Source organism: Cetorhinus maximus, chromosome 13, assembly GCF_964194155.1.
Source record: "Cetorhinus maximus chromosome 13, sCetMax3.hap1.1, whole genome shotgun sequence".
Taxonomy (NCBI): Eukaryota; Metazoa; Chordata; class Chondrichthyes; order Lamniformes; family Cetorhinidae; genus Cetorhinus; species Cetorhinus maximus.
This window is the reverse complement of record NC_135891.1, coordinates 34,966,578-34,993,101: the sequence shown is the minus strand read 5'-3', so window position 1 is coordinate 34,993,101 and position 26,524 is coordinate 34,966,578. Positions and strand designations below refer to the sequence as shown.

General features: G+C 41.0%; 1 protein-coding gene across 1 annotated transcript in view; it reads right to left on the bottom strand.

Moving 5' to 3' along the window:
- Positions 1 to 26,524, bottom strand: part of prex1 (phosphatidylinositol-3,4,5-trisphosphate-dependent Rac exchange factor 1) — a 220,382-nt gene that overhangs the window by 14,367 nt on the left and 179,491 nt on the right. Inside the window, exons 27-35 of the mRNA XM_078555256.1 lie at positions 25,833 to 25,921; positions 25,097 to 25,179; positions 22,175 to 22,265; positions 20,950 to 21,078; positions 18,461 to 18,502; positions 15,416 to 15,633; positions 14,265 to 14,367; positions 1,873 to 2,016; positions 1,166 to 1,271 (exon numbers count right to left, since the gene is read on the bottom strand). Of these exons, the coding sequence (XP_078411382.1) occupies positions 1,166 to 1,271; positions 1,873 to 2,016; positions 14,265 to 14,367; positions 15,416 to 15,633; positions 18,461 to 18,502; positions 20,950 to 21,078; positions 22,175 to 22,265; positions 25,097 to 25,179; positions 25,833 to 25,921 (1,005 nt within the window). The remainder of the gene's footprint in view (positions 1 to 1,165; positions 1,272 to 1,872; positions 2,017 to 14,264; positions 14,368 to 15,415; positions 15,634 to 18,460; positions 18,503 to 20,949; positions 21,079 to 22,174; positions 22,266 to 25,096; positions 25,180 to 25,832; positions 25,922 to 26,524) is intronic.

Here is a 26,524-nt window from a genome sequence, read left to right as displayed (position 1 = left end):
TATATACATTTATTTAAAAATGTATTTGTAATATTTAGATTATTCCTGAATCTGGACAGCTAGGTAACAGACATCAACAGATCCTTCAACACTATTTTTCCTTTCACATATTTCTTAATTGCAAAGAAAGCTCTGTCTTTTGAACATGAAGTGGAAGAGAAGTGTCTAATTTTCATCCAACATAGTTTTTCCGGAACCTTGATGTATGCCGTACTACTAGGAGGATTAAATGCAAATCAGAGTTTGCACCATCTTGGTCCCTAAGCCATAGGATCTTGGGGTAGACTTGACTGAATCTTTGATTTGATCAGAAAAATTTCACATATGTGAAATTTCTTTTCACATATTTCACAAATTATTGTGCTCATGAAGATCAAGGATGTCAATGTTAGAGAGCGGAAGGTATTTTCCAAAAGCAAAAGTAAATCTCCCACAATTCTGTCCTTATATTCCTTAGCACCAACTCTAGAATTCCAACTCTTCTTGCACCATTTTTTGGTGCTTCAATTTAGTTCCCTTTAATAACCACAATCACCTAAACCTGCCTAGCAAGGTGGGAATTCTAACTCAGGTTAGAATGGAGGTGAGGGATATGTCTGATTTGCTTTTATATTTGTTTATAGGACGTGAGCATCACTGCAAGGCCAGAATTTATTGTCCATCTCTAACTGCACTTGAGAACATGGTGATGCAACACCTCCTTGAATCGCTGCAGTCCGTATGGTGTAGGTATGCCCACAGTGCTGTTAGGGAGGAAGCTCCAGGATTTTGACTCGAATAGTGAAGGAACTGCGATATAGTTCTAAGTCAGGATCATAAGTGACTGATGCCCAATGCTAAATCATTAAATTACCAAGTAACATTTTCAATCACTTTGAATCTTGCTTTTCCTCTTAATTGCAAAGAAAGCTCTGTCTTTTGAACATGAAGCGGGAGAGAAGTGTCTAATTTTCATCCAACATAGTTTTTCCGGAACCTTGATGTATGCCGTACTACCAGGAGGATTAAACGCAAATTAGAGTTTGCACCAGCTTGGTCCCTAAGCCATAGGATCTTGGGGTAGACTTGACTGAATCTTTGATTTGATCAGTATAATTTTAAGGAATGATCTTCCAAAAAAGTTACAATGCTTTTGTCCAAATTCATTCTGCAAATATCAGCTTACCTGAGTTTTCGATAATAATATTTCACTTTTTCAAGAGAGGCAGAATTGATCTGTTGTTGAAATTCTTCTACCGACACATTTTCTGGAGAACACTGGCTCTCAAGAGCTACGGAGAAAAATGTAATTATTACTACCTTGGTATAGAATCTGGTTGTGGTTGCCTGAAATATAGTCACGACACAAAACCACTTATTAAGACAAAAAAATACCAAGCCTTCCCGGAATGGCAGCAAAACATAATGGTTAAGCATACTATAACATCAGACAGCAATAATTAAACCATGAAGATGGATTTGGATTTTTTTTTTACTTTAATTTAGATTTGTTTTACTCAAAGCCCTTGAAAGGTCTTGATGAATGCAAATTGTTGCCAAGTACCAGTTTACTCTTTACAGTAAGTAACGTTTTACTCAATCCCGAAGAGGCCAATTTAATTTTAAGCAACTTCCTGCATTGGATAGCATTCTATTGCGATTTAAATTGATAGTTTATAAAGCACACTTCTGAAGCTGTAGCAGATTACAATTCAAATGCAATTGATGATCAGAGAAAAACACATCAATAACACATTTCCAATTACATTAAACATTTAATACACACAAGGAAGTGTTTAGGAAGAAGCATACCATGTACATTACAAAACAATTTTTGTCATATTATACTTAAATAAAAGGACAACTGCAATGTTTAAATGAAAGCAATTTTACCTTGAGTGAACAGAACGGTGTGTAGCTTTAAACTTCCACCATTCTGAAACTTAGAAGGCAACTCTGCAAAGTTATGACTTTCGAGGTAAAAGATAACTTTCAGTGCTTGCCGACTTCCATCTATATGATAAGTGATAGAGTTGTCTGCAAAATAAAATTAAAATCAGCACTTAAGATCCATTTTGGTATTACAACACAAGTCCCCCACAAAGGCTGCAGTTCATTTAGACTAGGAGTAAAAGAAAACAACTAGCATGTATTCTTCAAAGTGCGCAGGGAAGAAAGTGCAGGCACATAGGAGCAACCAATACACGAAGAAGAAAACAAAATACTCTGCCAGGTAGGCACTCTTTCGACTTTTGGAAAAAAGTGTTTAAAAGAAAAAGAAATACCAGGCCAATCAGTGTTCAGGAAAAAAAAAAACCTGTAGCCACATTAAAAATACATTCTATACAGGTCTAATCAATGGAACACACTCTAAACCACAGAGCCCATGACATCAATAGCAGTTTGTATTTTATCTTACCATGTCAGAAATGGATGTGTGTGTCTGGTGAGAAGGTAGGGTCAACATGGATGAAAATTTAGAATCATGGAATTTAACAGCTCAGAGGAGGCCATTTGGCACATTGCACCAGTAACCACCCTCCGAGACCCAACCATTCACCTTGAATGTTTCCACCACCTTATGCTAAATTAGACATCTTCAATAATTCCTCCAAATACACAGTAAAATTAGCGTGTAAACCTAGTGTTCTGCAATTATATAAACTGCAGTCAGGTATCGTGGACAAGGATTATGCCCATCAACTTAAGAAAAATAAATAAATGCGACATCAAGCACTAAACTACAAAAGCCCAAGATGACCAGAATTACAGTATTCAACTAAATTCAATAGTAATAGTTATTTTAATTCAATCTTGCTCCAATATAAATGTTGGCCTGAGGACTTTTAAATTGATCCTTTTTATATAAAAAGTGAACAGAAAACAGCAAAGAAGATAAAATCAAAAGGTAATAGAGAGCCGATGAAATAAAAAGGTACACACTAGATGGAGAATCATTCATTTGAACCAGACATTAGGAAAAGATGAACAGGGTCCTGAGTTGAAGGAGAATTTATTTATTTAGATGAGAGTGAGCAGAGGTCAAATGGTGAGGGAAGCGATGGTTGGGGGCAGGGGTGGGGGGTGGGGGTGGTAGCAGGGGTGTAGTGAATTTCCCCAGTAATATATTAGCAAGCCTTTAAAACCTTGAGGTAAGGTGATCCCCAACATGGTTTTTTCATCCCAGAATAGAAAGTCCAGCAACAGAGCAGTCCAATGGAGAAAGTTATATATTTAAATGTCAAAGGATTACAGCTTAAAAGCTTTGAGAAGGAGGCCTCCTATTTAATTGCTAAAATTAGATGTTGTACATATAGATCAGCATATCCAGTCCTACTGTCATTTTGTTCCATTTCTGGAAGCAATGAGGTTATATTTCAGAACAGTCTATTTTACGGTATAAATAGGATTTGATACTACATTACAGGCAATGCACCCCCATGGAGTACGATGCAACTTTGCCAAAGTTGTGCTGTGCTTGTTGATGAAGCTTGCCATGGACAGAATCCACGTAGCAGGAAAAATTTAAATCGGCTTATTTAACCAGCTGAAACTATAGACATTAATGCCTTCTTGACCAAAGCTGAGTGCCACAGAACATGCATGTACAATATTATCTGATATAGTTCAAGCAGTTTGAATCATATATAAGTAAACATTCAGGAGGAAGTGAGTTGCTGAATGGTGTAATAAATGATAATTACTGCGGAACAATGTCTGTAGCCCTGGAAAATTGTTTTTACAAGTGTGGAGTCTCAATCCCTCAGAAGAAAATTGATGTAGATTTTAGAAAAATAAAAAATTCAATTTCTGCTTTTTTTTTCCTCATCTCTCTTCCTTAATCCCATCTTAAATGTACCAATTTCTATTTTACTTCCTGTGCTATGTTTTAAATAAATCTTGGCTTGCAGTTTGTGCCTCAGTGAAGATAAATCAATCTGCTTTATTGAAGACCCTTGTTGCTGCTTGAGCTACTCACAGATCCTGTAGAGGGCAGCAGCACATTGAAACAGATGTCAACTTAGTAGAAATCTCCAGGCAAGCCATGAGAAGTCTGTGGGTAACTGTATGCAAGGTGAATGGTGAAAGCAGTCACTTCTTCACTGAGAAGGAACTCTGAGCCATGATAGGCATGTATATTGATTGGATTTTCATTTTTAGTTAACGTATGCCTGGTATTTTGAGACATATAATTACCAGCTCGCTGAAAAAACAATGTGAATGATCCAAGTCATTTTTAATGTGCACTTTGGGCAGCAACTTGTTGCAAAGAAGAGATAACCCATGAGCTGCAAAACGCCATAAGTTGCTCGATGATTCATGTCACTGTCATTAGCTTTGTGAAAACAGCATCTCATTCTAGCCCACCCTGTGATTTTCATGAAGTTTCTGCATTTGCCAATTAACTGGCCATTAAATGCACCATGGAAAGTTAAGCCTAGTAACCGTGCTTTTAATGACATAATAATGGTTAATGATTGCCAATCAACCTCGAACAATTAAATGTATGGAGTCTCATCCCTTAAGGTTGTTATTGGAGATTAATAATGTGTCATTTTAAATTTTCACATTTTCTTACTTTTCCTTTTTTCCTCTCTCTCAATCCAACCTTTTTATCTCCATTTATCTATTTACCCAATTTTACATGAGATTTAACCACACTAATTCATCCTTCACCCTTGTCAGTCTTGACAGTTTCTCTCTCAATCCTTTAATCTCATCGATTAAGGAGATGCACCATTTATCTTGTTATTCACCAAGGTTCCCTGTTGTTCTTGCCACGCTCTTTTCAGCTTGCACATCCAGCAACTTTGAGAGAAAACTTACAACCTAAAATTTGTACGAACAAGTCGACCTAATAGAGCACACTGCAAGGTCAGCTTACTTCAGAAAAACCTGGGATATACAAATTTTCCTTTGGGCAACATTGCTGAAGTGCAAATAATCCAAACATATTTACTTTATGTTCCTCTAGTTAAGAATCAAGTAAAACTGTGCTAGATTTTTAATTCTTGGCTTAATTGTTAGTCAATAATAGATTCAACTAAACATTACCCTGCTGCCCTAGTCCAGAGCTTCAAATTTAGTAATGAAACTGATTCATCGTAATCAGTTTTCATTCTGGAATGTAGTATTAACAAGGAAAATTGAATATTTCAAACCAGTACACTATGCAGTTGGCATAGAAATCTTTAAATATTAAGCTAACGCCCATTGTAGAAAAGCTTACTTCCACTTCAGCAGCTGATTATGTAATGAATATGCCCCCAAAACAGTTCTCTCCAGATATTCTGGTATTTCAAAACCAGAGATTCTGAAATAAACATTTTTTTCTGAAGTGTCGAGTCTAAAATTGATGATTTCAGCCAAATTGCGCAACTTCAAAACTTTTCTCTTTAAATTTAACACTTTGGCCTGCACAATAATCCAGATGCAAGACATAATCTAAGTAAAAAATTACACTTTAGACTCTATCAGTGTTGATTCGTGTTTCTTCTGGTCATTACTTAGCATGCACATTTATGTAAAAATAGCTGGAGTTCATAATAATAAATTTAATGTGGAGGTACTTATTTAGCCAGCCTCATTTGATAACACTGTTGATTCCCTGATCTGTGTCCAGTTAAACCAGCAGATTCAAATTGCCCATAATCCAGGGTCCTGTCCATGAGGCACCGAGAGAAGTTTTTGTGCCCGCCGACATCGGGCGTGGTCAGTGGCATCAACGGACAATATGGCACGATCAGTTTTATGATGGTGGGAAACCAGTCCGCGATCCTCCGCTCAGACCGCCGATAGAGGGCCATTGAGGGTAAGAACCTGGTCATCATTCATGAGGCACTCTCGGTTTTGCTGTACGTGGCGCAGGTCTGGCCCATTCCTCACTTCTGCGCAATGGTGATTACCCGAGCTATCCTTCGCTTTATCTGGAGATCGAAAAGGGATCGTATTCGCAGGAACGCAATGTACAGGTCTCTAGATAAAGGGGGGAAAAAAACGTGCCCAACATCGCCCTCATCCTGATGGCCACCTTTGTGTGCGGCTGCATCAAGGTGTTTGTGTACCGAGGGACCACGTACAGCAAGTGTCACTACATGCTGAGGTTCTACCTGTCCCCGGTGTTGTGAAGGATGGGTCTGGCCATGCTGTCGCGGAACGCTCCAAGCAGTTGGACCGTGCCGTACCACCTGTCCTTCATGGAAAAATTTATGTAGAGAAACACCTTTGACCACAAGTCCATCAGGCAGTGGTTGGCACGTAATGTCCTAGAGGCCCTGCGGGAAAAGAAGATGGTGGATCCTGTCGGATGGTTCCCCAAACAGACGGTCAAAGTCATTTGGTAGAATGCCTCATCGCCAGAACTTTCCAACAAGCACCAATATGTAGCTTGGCTGGTGGTGAGAAAGGCCCTCCCCGTCAGATCCTTCCAACATGCCAGGAGTCTCACCTCCTCTGCACGTTGCCCGGAAGAGACCGGTGTTCACTTCCTTGTAGATTGTGCCTTTGCAAAGAAGGTCTGGAGAGAGATGCAGTGGTTTTTGTCGAGGTTCCTCCCGAGCAGTGCTGTGACACAGGACTCTGCTCTATGGGCTGTTCCCAGGGACACGCACCGAAACAAACATCAGCAGCAGCTGCAGGACCATCAATTTGGTGAAAGACGTTCTTTGGTCTGCCCAAAACTTGTTGGTCTTTCAGTGAAAAGAGTTGTCCCCGAATGAGTGTTGCAGACTGGCACATTCCAAGGTCCAGGACCACGTGCTGAGGGACGCACTAAAGCTTGGGGCAGCCACCGCAAAGTTGCAATGGGGAAAGGTCGCTGTCTAAGACCTTTCTGCCACAGTGCACCGAGGGGCAGGGAACTGTCATAGACCCTTTGGATTGTATGACTCACAATGAATGTATGTGGTGAATACTAAATGTGGCATATTTGAAGCACTTCAGAGTGCAACATAATGTATGTCGATGACTCCAATACCACAGCACTGTCTGACTGTCTGTAATAACCATATTGAAATGACTAATATTCATTGATTGTATTGAAGCACCTCGTGATCTACGTGTAAAAGTTGAATATGATTGCCCTTTTTGTGATGGCCATTTAGAAATGTTTTGTAATGTTCTTTCAGATATTTTATGAGCAACATATATTTTTGCAAAAAAAAAAGCCCCTGCCATTGAGGTGACTAGTGGCGTTGGGGGGTGGTTAAGGGCAGCCCGGCCGTTGAAGCAACTAGTGGCCCGCGGGGGGGGTGGGGTGAGGAAAGTGGCCACGCATGAAGGAACCCGGTATAAAAAGTGACCATTCCTCTGCAACTGAGACAGTTCAGATGCAGCCACATTGATATGATTGGGGTCGGGCTCCCAGCTTATCTGCCCACTCAAGCAGCGCAGAAGCATCAAAGTGCCACCAAGTATTCCAAAGCTTTTCATCTTCAGCGCGCCCCCACACCCTCAACCCACAGCAAAGACTGCAAATTTATGAGCATTTTAGTGGAGTGCAGAATAGTTGGAAGACTGCACACGTTGTACAATCTCCTCGCTAAAGCTGGCCATGTAGCAGTCACTGCTGGAGGCACTCACAGCGCCTGGCAATGTCATCATCCCGGTTTGGACCAGTCTCCCCCATGGTTCAAGCTAAGGCGGCAGCCATGTAGTGCACTAATCTCAGGCCATCCAAGTGGTGGCCAGCACTCTCCGGGAAACATTAAGGGGCTGTCACACTTAACCAGGACAGGTTCTGAGCACACCCATGCTAACCACATGTCTCTCTCTTTCATCCTGCAGGAAAACAAAGAACAAAGAAAAGTATAGCACAGGAACAGGCCCTTTGGCCCTCCAAGCCTGCGCCGATCATATTGCCCGTCAACTAAAACATTTTGCGCTTCCGGGGTCCGTATCCCTCTATTCCCATCCTATTCGTGTATTTGTCAAGCTGCCTCTTAAACACCACTATCGTACCTGCTTCCACCACCTCCTCTGGCAGCGAATTCCAGACACTCACTACCCTCTGCGTAAAAAACTTGCCCCGCACATCTCCTCTATAGTTTTCTCCTCTCACCGTAAATCTATGTCCCCTAGTAATTGACTCTTCCACCCTGGGAAAAAGCTTCTGACTATCTACTCTGTCCATGCCACTCAATTTTGTAAACTTCTATCAAGTCGCCCCTCAATCTCCGTCGCTCTAGTGAGAACAATCCGAGTTTCTCCAACCTCTCCTCATAGCTAATAACCTCCAGACCAGGCAGCATCCTGGTAAACATCCTCTGCACCCTCTCCAACACCTCCATATCCCTCTGGTAATGTGGTAACCAGAATTGCACGCAATATTCCAAGTGTAGCCTAACCAAGGTTCTATACAGCTGCAGCATGACTTCCCAGCTTTTATACTCAATACCCCTGCCAATGAAGGCAAGCATGCCATATGCCTTCCTGACTACCTTATCCACCTGCGTTGCCACTTTCAGTGACCTGTGGACCTGTACACCCAGATCCCTCTGCCCATCAATGCACTTAAGGGTTCTGCCATTTACTGTATAATTCCTGCCTGTATTAGACCTTCCAAAATGCATTACCTCGCATTTGTCTGGATTAAACTCCATCTGCCATTTCTCCGCCCAAGTCTTCAACCGATCTATATCCCGTTGTATCCTTTGACAATCCTCTTCACTATCTGCAACTCCTCCAACCTTAGTGTCGTCTGCAAACTTACTTATTAGCCCAGTTACATTTTCCTCCAAATCATTTATGTATACTACAAACAGCAAAGGTCCCAGCACTGATCCCTGCGGAACTCCACTAGTCACAACTCTCCATTCAGAAAAGCACCCTTCCACTGCTACCCTCTGTCTTCTATGACCAAGCCAATTCTGTATCCATCTTGCCAGCTCACCTCTGATCCCGTGCGACTTTACCTTCTGTACCAGTCTGCCATGAGGGACCTTGTCAAAGGCCTTACTGAAATCCATGTATATAACATCCAATGCACTTCCATTGTCGATCATCTTTGTCACTTCCTCGAAAAACTCGATCAAGTTAGTGAGACACGACCTCCCCTTCACAAAACCATGCTGCCTCTCACTAATACACCCATTTGCTTTCAAATGGTAGTAAATCCTGTCACGAAGAAGTACATCAGGATCATGGAGCCTGTGAACTAGCTGTATGCCTGGTAGCCTACAAAGCGCAAAGATAACGGAGAAGAGAGCGACGGAGGCTCCTGGCTGTGCAGAGGCAGAAGCAGAAGCAGGAACAAGGGGTGACTGGGGATCCCACACACACCGCCCAAGAGCCACAGCGAGCCATCGTGTTGTCACCTTTCATTCCTGCAGATGACCGAGAACCAGTGTTGCCAAAGATTACACACTTCTAGGGAACTGGTCGGTCACATCTGCCAGCTACTGCAGGATTTGGCGCCACAGGGACACGGAGGGCATCCACTGCCCATGGCCGTGAAAGTGACCATGGCGCTCAATTTCTACGCCAGTGGCTCCTTTCAGGGATCCAACAGGTGACCTCGGTGGGATCTCACAAGCCTCCACCCACGAATACGTCCATGAGGTCACAAATACCATCTTTGCGAGGGAACAAAACTTTGTGCATTTTGCCCGGGACCAGAACTGACAGGATGCAAAGGCCATTGAATTCGCCCAAATCTAGGGTTTCCCACAGGTTCAAGGTGCGATCGACAGCACTCATGTGGCGCTCAGATCTCCATCGCAACACACTGAACTACATCAAACGCAAGGGGTTCTATTCGCTGAATATGCAGCTGGTATGTGACCACCAGAAACACAGTTTCCAGGGATTGTGAACGACGCCTACATCCTCATTTGGTCACAGATCCCTGAAGTCTTCCTGGGTCCACAGAAGGTGCAGGGATGGCTGTTCTGGGACAAGGGCTACCCACAGAGGCTGTGGCTGATGACACCTGTGCAGCGGTCTCAGACTGCAGCAGGGCAATGGTGTAATGAGGCTCATGCTGCAGCTCTCAAATTGGTGGAACAGACCATCGGGATGCTGAAGGTGCGGTTTCAGTGCCTGGACGGTCTGGTGTTGCCCTGCAATATAGTCCACAGAGAGTGTCACACATCATCATCGTCTGCTGCACCTGGCTAAGGAGATGGGGGCGTTGTGGATGGGGATGAGGGTGAGGAGGTCCTCAGAGGTGACTATGACGGGGATGAGGTCCTCGCACTGGCTAGATGAGGCAGGTGTGCTCGGGAGGCCCTCACAGCTGCTAGATTTGTGGAGGATGATGACGGCATGCAGTGAGGTGACCCCATAGATCCTCACATTGCATCTGTGAACATTTGACTCCAGTCTGGCTTATGGCAGAGTGACTACCCTCTGAGAATGCTCCTGTCATGGAGACATTGTGTAGTCACTTGATTGCAGGAGGATGATGACGATGACGACAACGACATGCAGTGAGGACACTCCATAAATCTTCACATAGCCTCTGAGAATGTCTGACCCCTGTCTGGCCGAGGGCAGCTCACACGCTCTGTGATCAGGGTCATATCATAGAGACGCAGCCATGAAACTTTAGAGGCATCTGATCCTTTGTCCGCCTTCAGAACCTGAACCCTTCAAGAGCACAGCATCACAGGTCACAGATGCTGAATTGATGGGGACCAGCCCCTCCTTAAAAGGTGCTGAGGGCACATCAAGAGAATGAGAGAACTCTGTGGCGACTGCCCACTACATTCTGGCAGCAATGACCAGCACTGCCGAGGTGCAGGCATCAGTAATGTTTCCAGGGAGTGAGAGCCCGAACCATCACTTTGGTCTGAAGGCTGCACAAAGCACACGGAAGAGGCCCTGGACTGAAACACCTGCCTTTATCTTATGCAGAAAGGTTTCACATCTGAGTGACAAGAACACTGCTCATCAGGACAAGGAGCCACAGGCAGGAAGACATTGTTGAGAGTTTATTGACAATAGTGAACATTATGTACAAGTGATTAACACCCATGCCCAGGCTGTGCAACTAATTCTCCTCAACTTTCCTAATCCTGCTGCTATGTCTTGGTGCTCCCCGGACATCCACAGCGGAGTAGGAGGCAGCCTGCTGACTGTGACGCCCTGTCTGTGATGACTTTAGCTGGTTTCTTCTGGAGGGCCGAGACTTGGAGGGCCCCAGCATGCTTTCGGGGTCCTGCTGTGTGGCAGTGGCACTCTCCTCAGCCTGTGAAGCTGGAGCTGCGGAGGTCACAGGAAGAGGGGATTCGGATCGGCTGACCACTCCCAGAGTCTCCTGGGTGGATGGGCCTGAAGTATGCACTTGCTGATCCTCCTCCCCATGGGTGCCCGCGGGCCCCTGGCTGACTCCTTGAGGGGAAGGGGTAGCTGGAGTGAGACCAAGCTGCCCTGCACCCCTCTCGTGTACACACTATGACATCAGCAACAGAGTTGAGACCATGCAGCAGTGCAGGAGCTAAATCCTGAACCAATGTCTCCATGGTGGCCACCACCCTACCAGTGTTGACCTCAGTGCATTGCATTGCCCGCGCTATCATCTCTGACTGAAGGCGGAAGGACTCCTCCATCGTGCCTTGCAATCTGAGGAGTGCAGCGGACATCCTTTCCTGATGTTCCCGAGCTTACCTTTGCAGCTCCAGCAACTGTGTCATGACTGAGTCCAGAGGCTCGTCATCTAACTCGGGCTCAGCAAAGTTCTGGCCTCCTGCAGTCCTCCGGGTGCCAGGAACCTGGGAAGTCGTTGCCTCCACCTGCTGTGGATCAGGCAGTGCAATGTAATCCCGGAGCTAATCTAAAGCGAGGTCCCACCGAGATGTGTGTCTCTGTACTGGTGGAGGGTGTGGGTGAGCGCTGTGATGGAACTTCAGGGAGGGTGACTCCAGATTCCTCTTCAGAGGTTTCTTCAGGGCTTGATTGGAGGACTTGGGTCGTGGACCCTGTCGACTGTTTGGCAGATGTGCCTGCAAAAGCAAGGGGAGATAATTAGCCCATGGCAGTGGCCTGTGAAAGAGGACACGTCACTCACAGAATGGCTGTCTGATGGATGTCGCATTGCTGGATCCTCTCTTGGTAGAGCACCACTGACCTCATCGTCAGCATAGGAATGGTCCAGATCCTTGCCGGCCAGCTGGATCACTCTGTTTTCATAGTCTGTGAAGACCTTGATTTCGGGCATTCCGTCACCAGTCTGCAACCTTTCCCTCTTGTTGTGTGCCAGCTTGTCCAGCATGAATAGAGATGGAGAAAGTGTAAGCAGGATGCCTGCCAGGCCAGATGATAAGTATGCCTGGCCTGTGTGGCTGGTGAGTGGTCCCATGGACGGGATGAGGACAATGACAGTGTGTATAAGAAAGTAAATGGTGATATCCCTTGAACCGGCAGCGAGCGTGGGCCCTGTGAAAGTGTGATGGGTTCGTGTGTGTTTGCGTTGAGAATCATGAGAAGAGTGACTTACCCTGGCAGAACAGAGGAGATCATTCATCCTCTTGCAATACTGGGTGGCTGTCTTCTTTTGAAGAGCGTTTGCACTGACCACCGCTGCCACCGCTTCCCAAGCCGGGTTAGTGCTGTTGCTGGCCATCCTGCAGCCAGAGAGGGGATAGAGGGCATCCCGGCGAGCCTCCACGGCATCCAAAAGCTGCTCGAGGGACGCGTCGCTGAACCTGGGGTCTGCAGTCTCCTTCAGTTTCAGGGCAATGTCTTCCATGCAGCAGTGGTGGTCTAGAAATGCCGAGATGTGCGTTTGTGGCTGGACTTGAAATATGGCATCCGATGTGATAGCGGGGTGGTAGTGGTGGCAGGCGGGTGAATGAGAGCCCGCTCGCCATGGAAACCGTGTTTCCAGGGGGCGCATAACTAACGTGGTTGGTTTGGGACGATATGGCGTGAAAACCCACCATCGCAGCCAGCAGATAAAACATCGTTTTACTGACCCGCTACTGCACTTAGTGCAAATCTGAGACGATTCTGCCCCATGGCTCTTTTAAATAGAGTTTTGATTTCACTGATTTTACATGTGTTGCCACTGGATCAGGTCCATTCACTTGCAACATCAAGTCTGACAGCAAATGCCCTGCCCCCTCATTGTTTCATAGAAGTCATCAGCAATCATTTCAGTTAATTCACGATATAAAATGTTTGTCTTGTTGCAAATGGCTGAAATTAATCAGGATTCAGTGGTGGGAATATTATACTAAAACGCCAGAGGGTAGTTAGAGTCCTCATACACTTAAAAAAAAAAATTTAACCTAAACAGCTTCAAATTCATTCTAATGATGGGATGATTGTATTTACAGCATGAAACCAAACAATTGTGTTGGAGACCTGAAGAAAGTTGGTGAAATTCCAAAACCCATATTTATTATTTCTGAGCATGTGTACAAATATCCTGAAAGTGTTTGTAGAAAAATCTCTCTCCCTTATGGTTCTTAATTTCATCTACCTACTCCAGATTCCCTGGTCACAGTTAGTGATCTTTTCTTCAGCTTTATCATTTTTTTCCTTAGATGCAAATAGCTGTTAAGAGGCGTGGGTATGAGTCAGGATGCCTCTTCTGACCATTTTCCCTCTCCACTAAGGAACCACCTTGACCTAGCCCTCAACATTGTCGGGGCGGAGGGGTGGGGGGGTGGATATACTTTCCTCATGACAGAAGCACCTACTCCCTCCTACTTCCTATCTCTAACCCACGTCCATTGACTTCTCTTTTTCTGGGATCTTCCTCTAATCCCACCACCACATATCCCTTTCGATCTGAAGCAGCTTAAGTCAGGTACACTACGGTTTACATACACAGAGTGCAACTTGCCCTCTCCTGACCGAATAATGTGTCTCGGCCCCAACCTCAAAGGGAACCAATGATATTTTTTCCAACCAGTTAATCTTTAGCCTCTGCTATTGCCAACTCAGCAATCTCAATTATTTACACTGGGAATTAGATAAACGTGTGCCCAAACTCTTATCACAAGTAACTCACAAAGCCAGCATGAGATTTTCATCCCATCAGTTTGGATTGGACTGTAACACATTTTGCAGACATGAGAAACCAGCACCTGAACTACTGCATCACACCAACTCCTAAATTCTTGCGTCTTACAAAAGGTACACAGCTGACCACAAAGGGACAGGCAGCTCAACATGAAGAAGCACGATGTTCCTGAAACAAAACCTCTCTGTTCTGATTATGGTTTTATTTTGGTTCATAATTACTGCTGCAGTGCTTCACCTTGCTTTGAACAGAATTTCAGCATGGACTATAAATGCTGGTTAATATTCAAAAATAAAACAGTACGTGAAATCCTTACTTGCTACTGGGTATTCATGTTCCAGCTGCCTGAAATAGAATGTTACATTATCCAGATCGGACAAGGCGACCTTGGTGTCTTCCAGCATGATGCGCTCATCTTTCTGTGCAGAAGTAAAATGATAATTATTAATTCCACTTCACTGAAGTGAACAGCAAGTAATATCCAAACTCCAGAAACAAGAGAAGCCAATAATGCAGTTGGCCTGTGCATCTATCAGGCAACTGCTTCAATTAAATCCCTCCTGCATATTATCTTACTTTAACATAAATTAGAAACATAAAACATGTGTCCATTACGCTTTTATAAAAGGATCTTCAGATCATGCCCACGATGAGGGAAGGGAAGGAATTTTGAGACATATGGTATAGTGACTTCTGGGATTCAATCTCATTTGCTTCTCAACAATACATTGTCATTAGACATAAAAGCTTGTTATGGCCTTTTCAGTTGAATTGCCAGCACATTTCACTTCTACCTCTATCAAGACAAATTTTGAAACAATATATCTTCACATCTTTATCAAGTGATCACAATTAGCAAGGGTTTTGAGGTCTCGCAAGTCAGAACAGGGTTACAAGGAGGTGCAGGTGTTGTTAAAGAGCAAACGGATACAGGTATCATTAAAAATCAGATATTTGGTTCAGGCATGCAAGAGGAAAATCCAATCTATTTTCTAGAAGAAGTTAATTACCATATGAAACCTCCAGACAGAGGCTTGAGAGAGAGAGAGAGAGAGAGAGAGAGAGAGAGAGAGAGGGAGGGAGGGAGGAGGGAGAAAAAGTAAAATGTAGCACAGAAAGTTTTGAACACATCATTTCCGTTAAAACTAGTGAACACAGGAATTCAAACCACTAGGCATCTAATGACAAAGAGTTGAGAAATACAAATTTTCTATTTAAAATGTGTAAACAACAATTTGCCGACACAGCTGCATTCCCCAATGCAAAAATACACAAAATGAAATCAATGAATAATTATTCAATTTGTAAGCTTTTATAATTCACTTGTAACTTCAAAATCATCAATTGTCTACATTCTCTCACTTGTTAAAAAAATTTGGACAATTCCCTGAACCCCATAGAGAAGTCTCTCTGTATTGTCTAGTAGACACCAAATGATGATGTGTAAACTTATGCGTGTTCACTGACCACATTTGGAGAAAGCAGCGACTGAAAGTTGAGAAGGACGCCAGTAACAGCTATCTGCTCAAGCCATTTCTTGCTGGCTTCTTTGCTCTCCTCTTCATATTCTCCATTATTGTTATACCGGTGGTTCAAAGCAGCCAACAACTGCTCAGAGAAGGTACAGATGGCCGCTACAAGGCTTTGACAAAAGAGGACATCTCGGCGTAATTGTATCTCCAGGTCTGTAAAGGGAAGAAAAAACTGTGTCGTCAGGAGGAGGAATCAAAACTCATGCTTCAGTGAACAGCTAATGTTCTTGGTGCTTTTTCATTGGAGTACAAGAACCTAATATGGCTTAGGGTGCAATTATACCTCAGCTAGTGGTCATGTAATGATGTTTGTGGAAGGGGAGAATCTTGGAAAAGAGAGCAAGAGGGAGAGACAGGGGTAGATGGAGAGAGACCAAGAGAAAGAGAATTACAATGTGTGTGTGTATGTATGTATGTATGTATGGTGGTCATGTGGGGGGAGGGGGAGAAATGGAAACAACTGAACTTTCGCAAACTTTTTGTTTTAACTTAAAGCACTTCTGCACCTGATCATAATTCAGGTGTTCTCAAATGGGATCTCGCACCCTCGTAACAAGCCACAACAGAAGCTCTTGTGCCACCAGGAACCAAAAATTAAGTACTATATGTAAAAAAATATATATTCTTGAAGTGCACTTTATTAACATTCTTGGCTGCTGCTTCTTAATTCATCAAGAGGTCTCTTGTCTCTTACACAACTAAGTCCACAAGGCTTCACAAGTTTCCAGTGTTGCTATGGATATTTTAAGGAAAAGCAGCAAGCCTGAATCAGATGAATGAATGGCGGAAGGATATTTTATTTACAACACATCTTGGAAAGTTTACAAAATGTAAACCATTTATACCACAAGCATGTTTGAAAGTAGATTATGAAAATAAAAAAGTGAATCACTACTTCTACAAAATCATACAAAACACATTCTCCTCATATTTAAAATTCTCTACCCTCTTAAGTAAAGAAGTGTAATCCAGCCTCAAAAAATCCGAGGAATACTAGCTCCAACCTTACAAATCAAGCTTTACCTTGCCCAAACAAATGAGAAAGTGGACTCTGGGCTATACAAATAAATGGCTAGGAAGAGCACCTGTGGCAGAAAAATCCAGTCACTAACAGCCAAAATGATATAAGCGTTGTGCATTGATGGAAAGAAAGAAATGACAATGGCACAGATTTGGGAGTTCAGTGGCAAAACAAGGATACTTGCCAGCCTCAAAGAAAATTGCAGTGAGCAATCTGGCGCCCTGAAACCCCTTGATGTACAATGGATAGTTCTGGTAGTTTAAATCGGAATTCCTAACATTCGAGCTGCAATGATGTCGTCAACAGTCGAAACAGTGAGTCACATTAAAAAAATCTCAGGCAGTCAACCAGGGAATGAAATGAAAGGCACAAATAATCAAATCACTTTGTAGAGATTTTACTGAAAGCAAAGTGAAAATTGGGGCATACATCTGGGGTTATGGTAGAAGTTGAAATATCTTGAGTAAACTTTAAAAATTTGAGTTATTTAAAAAAAAATGCATTAAATCATAATGGAGACATTTGGCAACATTTCAAAAATATTTAACAGTTGTTCAACATTGGATCATAAAAAGCCCAGTTTCACCTCACTAAACAAGGCTCAAACATTGATGGAATAGAAGCAGAAAATGCTGGAAAAACTCAGGTCTGGCAGCATCTGTGGAGAGAGAAACAGAATTAACGTTTCGAGCTCGTATAACTTGCTCTGAAGAAGTCATATGGACTCGAAACGTTAACTGTTTCTCTCTCCACAGATGCTGCCAGACCTGTTGAGTTTTTCCAGCATTTTGTTTTTATTTCAGATTTCCAGTATCCGCAGTATTTTGCTTTTATCAAACATTGATGGGTTTTCCCTCAGTGGTACGAAGTGGAAAAGAGCAAAGTTCTTGTCAGATCAATTGATTTTACTAATTGCTGCCTCAGGTGCAGGCTAAGGGGTCCAGACAGCCAAACAATCAATGACTAACCACAATTTCAGGATTTCCATGTTAATTTGCCCTTGTGCTAAAATCCTGAAGTTGAGGTGAGATTCAGAGGGGGAAGGATGGAAAATGCTGACAGTTCACCGTTATAAACACTGCAAATTCTGTTGGATTTTTGAGAACAACATAAAACCAGGTACAGTAACTAAATCCAAAGGCTAGAGTAAGCAGCAATTCCATCATAAACTTTAAATAATCTTTCATTTGTTCCCAATCACACGGGATAAGATTTCATCTCATCCACATTTGCACAACAGAACACAAAGTGAAATTAGACTTGTTGCTTCAGAAGAAAATTAACCGAGCTTGACTGAAGCTGGAAATAAGTTAGCCATAAGCCTAAGATGACATTTCTTTAGAAAAGTTTTGGTTGATAACTATATTTTGATTTGTCATGTAAAAGAAGTGAAAAAGGGAACTGCAAAGAGCATTCCATTTTGTGTTCTAAAATCTCAAATCCATTGAAAACATGTTTTATGAAAATATGCTTTTGTTATTAAATATTTTCACACCAAACAGATAGCAATGTTGACATGTTGTTCTTTGTGGACGATGTAACATTACCACAGAATTACAGCAAATCTTTTTTTATATTGAGAAATAATCACTTCAGAATGCTCCTCCAAGTAATAGTGTTGCATATTGGAGTTAAACACTTCCACTTTCATTATAGATAACTGATTACTGAAAATATAGAACTAGTTATTGTATATGGACCACAACCAAATTAACATTTACTTCTTTCATATGGGTCTTCTGTCTTAACTTAGGCCTTTAAGTTCCAAGGCTTTTAATGTTAAAAAATATACCAATAACCTTAGTTCTTTGCTCTCAATACAAATATTACTTGGAGTTGTAACATTTGGTTTCCATTGGGCTATGCTACAAAGAGTTATAAAATAGTGCACAAACTTTGCCACCCCCTCAAAACAGCAGTTTGGCTTAGCTTAATTGCAATGACTAAAACATGTCTTACCTGTGCAATGAAGTAGAGCTAAAAGCAATTGATTTTTCCCATCTGAGGAAGCAATTATAGAAATTACTAAAATGTAATATTTACACATCTTGAAGAAAATAGGTTTTAAATTAATGTCTACTCTATGGATTAGAATAACGTAAGACACTAAAATATAACTCAATCTGCCATGATGTTGCAAGACCAAGTACAGTATTCAGGTCAAGCTGGCATGGAGGACACTGGACCAAGATATCTGGACCAAGATAGACAGCAGGAAATGAGAAGACAGAAGCAGCATTTGGGAGGGAAGAGTTAGTGAAGAACAGTGAGAGGAGGAGGTAGAGGAGGAGAAAGGGAGAAGAAGGTAGCAGACATTAGAGACGGAACAGAAAAAGGTAATGGGGAGGTAAGAGAGGCAGAAAAGAGGGGAAAGGGGGCAGATAAGCAGATAAGAGAAAGAAGGAACGCAAAGTATGGGACTAGTTCAGGAGCCAAGTGATGAGTCATAATCTGGCAGTTAAGTACTGTTCCTCTTTCTTTGGCTGCACTTAAAATCCCTGACGACATGAAAATAGTTTCAATATACAATAGGATATATTTGTGATTTGCACTCCCATTGGTATTTAAGAACTTGAGTCTTATTATTGAAGTGATGCAAGCAGCATAATATTCCAAAGGTCTACGTGAAAGTCAGCAAGAACTTCCAAAGTGTTGTAATAAGGGGTGCCACTTCGTGTCATTTGATCTATAAGCCAGTAGAAATGTCTGCAACATGTTTAAGCTCCATTGTAACTCACCGATGTGCTCAGTATTAAATCAGCAATGCAGCTGAAAAAATTAAGTTAAAACACAAGTCAATCAATTAACAAATTGGAGCACAATATACAAGTGCACTTAAGTACTTGCAGCAATGTTAATAGCATCTTCTCTTAACTGCTGTGCAGGGACAAAATTTCAAGATAACCATGGAAGAAACAAGTGGCAGTACCATAGCACTTAAATGAATACATCATCCAAAGCAATATCCCACGGTACAAATACTGAAAATTTCAAATGTCAAGATAGAGCCTGTGCTGCAAACCACCATTCATTAGTGCTCAAATTATTACTTTTTAAATTCACTTATTCCACAAAATTGTAAAACATTGTCTTTGGCCCTGTGAAAAGCCCAGGAACATGTTCATTATAAACATAAGTTACCATCTACAGGGGTATAGTGGTAATGTCACTGGGCTAGTAATCCAGAGGCCCAGACTAACGCTCTGGGTCATGGGTCCAAAACTCACCAACAGCTGGAATTTGAATCCAGTTAATAAATCTGGATTATAAAGCTAGTCTCAGTAATGATGACTATAAAACTATCAATTGCAAAGCTGTAAAAACCCATCTGGTTTACTAATGTCCATGCTTACCTGGTCTGGCCTACATGTGACTCCAGATCCACAGCAATGTGGTTGACTTTTCATTGCCCTCTGAAATTACTTAGCAAGGTCAGCTCAAGGGCAATTAGGGATGGGCAACAAATGCTGGCCTTGCCAGCGATGCCCACATCCCATGAATAATTAAAAGCCATTCAGGTTCTGCAGTGTGCAAAACGAGACAGATTGCAAATCTGCAGAGCATTTTGCAATTAAGACACCAGCATGTTTGGTGATACAGTATGAAGTATTTGTTTGAAAAAAATCAAAAAAATCTGAACATGGAAATTCTCAGGCACAAATTGTAATAAGAATTACTTTTCAAAATGTAACTTATTGATATTTAAATAATTAAGTGCCATGAACTTCTAGCTGTGAACGCCAGATAATTGTTTCAGTGGGGTTGATGATCAGAGAAAGGAGTCTTTAGTTCAACTGAAGTGAAAGTGCAACTGCCTATCAATAGTTACTGCTGATGTAGCTACAATTTTTTATAATGGCAATCTGAGAGCATTATTCATATCCTAGTAATCTAGTTGAAATAATTTTCATTTCTCTAAATACCAAATCCACGAAATGCTTAGAGAGGGCTTTTTCTATATCAGTTATATGTTGAATCACAATAATGCAGGGTACAGCAAAATATACAACATATTCATGCCTTGCACTGCTAAATTATTCCACTTTTAGTCAGTCTTGGAATGTCTTCCCTTTCAGCAGAGTTCGAAGTTGGCAAGAACTCAATGAATTACATTTAGAATTATGCGGCCTGCAGATTGTATTCCATCTGTTAAATCATTTAAAGCATAAAACATCCCAGGATTCCAGGCAGTAATGATTTGAGAAGGCATGCATTTCCACCACAGTCAATTTCAACTTAGCTTGGACTCCAGTCAAACAAACCCTTGTGTACTGAATGCAAAAAGAATGCACATCCTTGTGTACTATGACTTGGGTATCATAAAAATCAATGTGTATAAAAATGTTTACTTAACTGCTACCCATTAACTTAAAACTATTGTATAACACGTTGAAAGGTGGCTGATGGGAGAAATGGTCTCAAAAATTCTTAGAAAATAAGTTACTAACCTTCAACATATTCCTGTACATTGTCCACCAAGGCATTGATTGAACAAGGCAAGTTCCAGGGGTCTTCCTGCACGTTTGATTGGATTATACTTCGATATTTTACGTTTCGGTCAACTTTCTGTCGAAATTCTAAAGAGAGATTCTGAGACTTAGGTGATCACAAATCTCATTACTGTCTTCTGTAACCATTTCTAACATGAAGATACTATGCATAATGGGTGAGCAAGACATGCACCACCATATTGCGCGTGATGGAAAATTCAGATTTTCTGCCATTATTCCCCAAATACGATACTTCTATGAAAGGGATACAGAGAAATTCAAGAGGTTATATTCAACACAGCAGCTCTGAATTAACAACATAGCCTAAAGGCACTTTATGGAGGGAGGGAGCATTGTAAACACTGAACCAAGAAATGGGGCAGGTAAGTACAAAAAAAAATAGCTAAACCCGTTTTAGCGAGACAATGAGCATGAGTTTGAAATTATGTATTTGTGTAAGTAGCTCTCAATTAGAATCAAAGAATCAACATTTCTTCAAAGTACTTAAAATTAAAATTTTAACCCCAGAGAAGAATGCAGAAAAATACAATTAAGTTTAAAGTAAAACCATATACTTCAACATTGCTCTGTGTTTAACCAGGGTACATGATTGAATGAGTACTAATTTCTGCAGTCAAAAATCTCACCAAAAAGCACAGATGGCAAGAACCAGTTGTGACTTCACTTAGGACTAAATGTTAACTGTTTCGTCCTGTTGAGAAAATTGATATTGAACACGGTTAAATAATTTGAGGCCATCTGGGACGACAATTCTGTGATGGTATTAATCAAAACTTGTGCAGGATTTACTCCTCAGGGGCTATAAAATTCTGGGTTTATGATTTCCCATCACATTTTAGAACGGTTGCCAATTGTTGCATCTAATTTTCTCCCCAAATTGTCACCTTCTGTGTTTAAAGGACAGCATAAATCATGAATATTAAATTACATGGGAGTCGGTTGCATATAAATGTAATATAAAAGATGTATAGCTGAAGCACTTCTAGGTATCATCCTGCTAATGATTAGTTAGCTTTCACTACTCATTAAGCATTTGTACACCAATGTACAAGTGAATGAAGGCCAGCAAGAGAGATTTAAGGAGAATGGCTATTAACGTAACACCATTGAAAAATGCAGACAATTAGTATTTAAAATTTATTACCATAAAAGCCTACGTTACCTTGTATGTTGTATTCTGTACTAATGCCATTTGTCTCTTCGAAAGCTTTGGTCATAACCGACCCCTTGAGGAGTGCATCAATGGAATCCACCTGTAATAATTCAGTGAGCATCACAATGTGTTTCAATTTCCAATACTTGCTTTCGGTGTTTTACTTCACAAGCTTTGCACAGCAAATAGTAAAAGATTACTAATTGTGATGCTTGTGATGGGAGAGAGGTTAAGTTGTTGGAAAAAGGTGCTAGGATATTTAAGTAGACTGCTGATAGAGACGGAGAAGCAAGTGCTTTTGACTGGTATTCTTCTTGGTTGTTACTGGTAAATAAATAACTTTGCTGCTTTCATTTAATACAGCTGATTGCAATATAAGCAAATAGCTCTTTATGGTTGATTCCGGGTGTTGCCTATTAGTCAAAAATATTTAAAGCTTGAGAAGATGAAACTAAATTATGTTTAAATTAATTTACATTCCCCTACTGCATATCTCAAACAATAGCGTTACCAAAATGCTCTACTTAAATATACTTGTTTAAGTCCAGGCCATTTCTCCCTCTAACTCCAGAATCACAAAATCACAGATTTTTAACAGCACAAGAGGTCATTCAGCCCATCATGTCTGCATCAGCTCTCCAAATGAGCATTATAACCTAGTGCCATTGCCCTGCCTTTCCCCAGCACCCTTGCATATTGTTTCTATTAAAATAATTATCTAATGCCCTCTTGAATGCCTCGATTGAACCTGCCTCCACCACACTTCCAGGCAGTGCATTCCAGGCCCGAACCACTCATTGTGTGAAAAAGTTGTTTCTCGGGTCACATTTGCTTTTTTTGCAAATCATTTTAAATCTGTTCCCTCTCGTTCTTGATCCTTTTACGAGCAGGAATTCTCCCTATTTACTCTGTCCAGCCTCCTCATGATTTTGAACATCTCTATGAAATCTCCTTTCAGCCTTCTCCTCTCCAAGGAGAACAGTCCCAACCTCTCCAATCTATCCTCATAGCTGAAGTTTCTCATCCCTGGAACAATTCTTGTAAACCTCCTCTGCACTCTGCAATGTGTTCACATCCTTCCTATAATATGGTGCCCAGAACTGCACGCACTATTCCAGCTAAGGTCTAATGAGTGTCTTATATAAATTCAGCATAATCTTCTTGCTCTTGCACTCTATGCCCGTATTAATAAAGCCCAGGATACTATATGCTTTATTAACTAGGCTCTCCACCTGTCCTGCTAATGACCTATGTACATATACACTTAAGTCATTCTGCTCCTGCACCCCTTCAAAATTTCACCCCTTATTTTATATTATCTGCCCATCTTCTTCCTACCAAAATGCATCACGTCACACTTCTCCACAATGAACTTCATCTGCCCACTCCACCAACATGTCTATGTCCTCTTGAAGTTCCACACAGTCCTCCTCGCAGTTCACAACACTCCCAAGCTTTGTATCATCCCTGGATACCTTCCCCTGGGGAACGCCACTACAAACCTTCCTCCAGCCAGCAAGATATCCATTGACTATTACTCTTTACTGACTATTTTTCAGTCAATTTTGTATCCACTTTGCTACTGTCCCTTTTATTCCATGAGCAATAACTTTTCTTTCACACTTCTCACACTTTCCTCAGAACTTATCACTGTATGGATTCATCACTGAGCACTTAAAAAAAATACATTCAATTGGTGTACGTATTGACAAAGCATTAAAAATATACCTATTGCCAGCCATTTTCACCAAAATTCTTCTCCCTTAATTCTACTGCCCGAGTGTTCGACTTGCTAGAAATGCCAACAGTAGATTCAAAAAATTGCCTAGTTACTTCTACCACCAAATGTAGGCCCTGTCTGGTAGTTTGTTTGTTTGTTTGTTTTGTAAACAACATAACTCAAAGGCTAATAGACGGTTTCAATGAAACTTGGCATACAGATAGGTTATGGCCCAAGGAAGGACAGATTAGTTTTTGGTGAAGAGGTGGATCTGGATCCTGGAATTTTTTTTTAAAGGATCTGTTAACATTACAAAATAGGGTGAATTGATTTTTTTTTTAAAAAGAATGTTGTGTGTTGTTTTATTTAGAAAACTCATGTTGCTGATTGTCTCAAGTGCTGTGGGACAATTTGTCACAGCTGTCGAACTGTGAGCAGAGTTTTCAAAGCAGATTGTTCAATGAGGATTGGCCTGAAGCCTCCTCAGTGAGATGAAAGCCCTTAATAAAGATTTCTATTTTCAGTTTTGTAGTTGCAGAGGAAGAGTAGGTGTAATAATGTTAACACAGCGTGGTAGAGGCATATTTTTTATTTTGAAGTCACAAAAAGATACATGTTATTATTTTTCTTATCTTAAACCAAAAGGATTGCAATAATTTTCACAATTCCTAAGATGGTCTATGCCCTAAGTAATTTTCTATTTTAACACCAGCATAAAGGAAAGGATGGGTTTATCAACAAGTCCTGGCACACTATGAATGGTGAGTCTTGCCATCACTAATGAAAGCAAATGCATAGATGGGTCTATATACCTTGTGGAATTCTGTCAATGGAAGTAAAAACAAACTGAGAAATCGACAAGAACTCGAGATTCAAATTATGACAGAAGGCTAATCAAAAATATTGCTGGAGGCATTTTGAATTTAGGAAATATGACTACATAGGTAGGTTTTAAAATGTTAATCAATTTTGTAAGGCTTGACATCTTTATATTTACAAAACCTTTTGAGCAATTTCATTTGCCTACTGCTCATTCTGCATTGCTTGTATCCAAGGTAGTTTTTCCTTTCAGAGTAGTCAACAAAAGTGAGTCTAGAGACACAAAAATCTATTTAAATAAGCATGGTGCCTCAGGTCAACACCTCAAGCATGTGAGGCTAAGACCTTTTAGATGCAACCTTTATGTAAATGATGGTATAAAGTATGTGTACCTGATTAAAAAGATGCTCGAGGCAGCCATGCAATTTGTCTTGTTTATCAAGAGGAATTCTCATGTCACAAGGCAGTTCATCGCCTGTTTTCGAAGAGAGAAAGCATACTTCAATTTATACAAAAAATTATACAGGGTTTTGAAAGAAGTTTCAACATCTCTTCCACTTTATTAATCTTCAAATCATATAGTAGTCTTGTGTAGAGGGCTACGACAGAAAATACGTCCCAATCACTGAAGTTTCATGAGCAAATGTTTCCCGCAGTGTAGAATATCATTGCACATTTTAGAGACGGTGAATGTCAACATTTGCTTCCATATAGCATCTATAATTATCTGCAAGTTTCCAATTAGCATTACATAATGAAGAAATAAACTTCACAGATGGTTTAATGATGAAGGAAATATGAGCTAATATGAAAATCCATGCGGAAACATGAATGGAAAATGCATCAACTCAAGAGTGAACACAGTGCATCTCTGTTGTCAATGCTACGTTTCAATTTGAACAGACATTTGCATCACCAGATAGACAACTAGTAAATGGCACTGTGATTACTGTTGTTATCAAATGTGAATGATGAGACCTGGTAGATTTCTTCTAAATACCATATATATCTTGATGATCTTATATCCTCTCTCACTTGTGGTAAAAGCAACAAAAAAAAATGTTACTGAAAAAGTTACTGAAAATAGTTAAATGCTTTCATAAGATTTTACCTGGAGCAAATTCTCACCTGATCCCATTTCATCACTGCCCAGATAGGAACTCCTGCTGCGGTCACTGGTATAGGACAGCACTGAGTCTCTGTTGCTATTACATTCACTGCAAGACATGACCAAAAACACAAGTGAAACTTTGAGCATCAAAATCCCTGCATGAACTAAAATTCAGACAAGTTTGTTTGGTTTAGGTTCACAAAAGTTGAATAAAAATTTGGCAACCCAGCAAGTTTTTTTAAAGATTTTTTTTGAAGCCAACAGTAGTTTACTAGCTTTTGCAGTACATAAAGTAATTTACAAGCACATAAAGCAGTAATGTTTAAAACCTGGTGATTTACACAAACCAAAGTCGATATAATGAAATCCACGTCACAATCTATCATTTTTTCAGAAAGGACATAGTGAACATACGCCCACTCACATTCAGCCCTTGGGAAGCAGATACATTGCATTAAAAAATATCAATAAAACTGTGGTTAAAACGCCCCATAATATACCAAGAGCTAAGCCTGAGCAACAGAGAATCTTATTAAAAAGGATATAGCCTTTACATTGGGATTTGACATCAGTTTTGAATAAAACGTCAGTAGATGATGTGCTTGATTTATATACTACAAAATTCTTAATATCCTGTCCAACATAGCTAAGATATAAACTGAGCTTTCAATTTATAGGTAAAGATTACTGGTTTTCGTTGCTACATAAG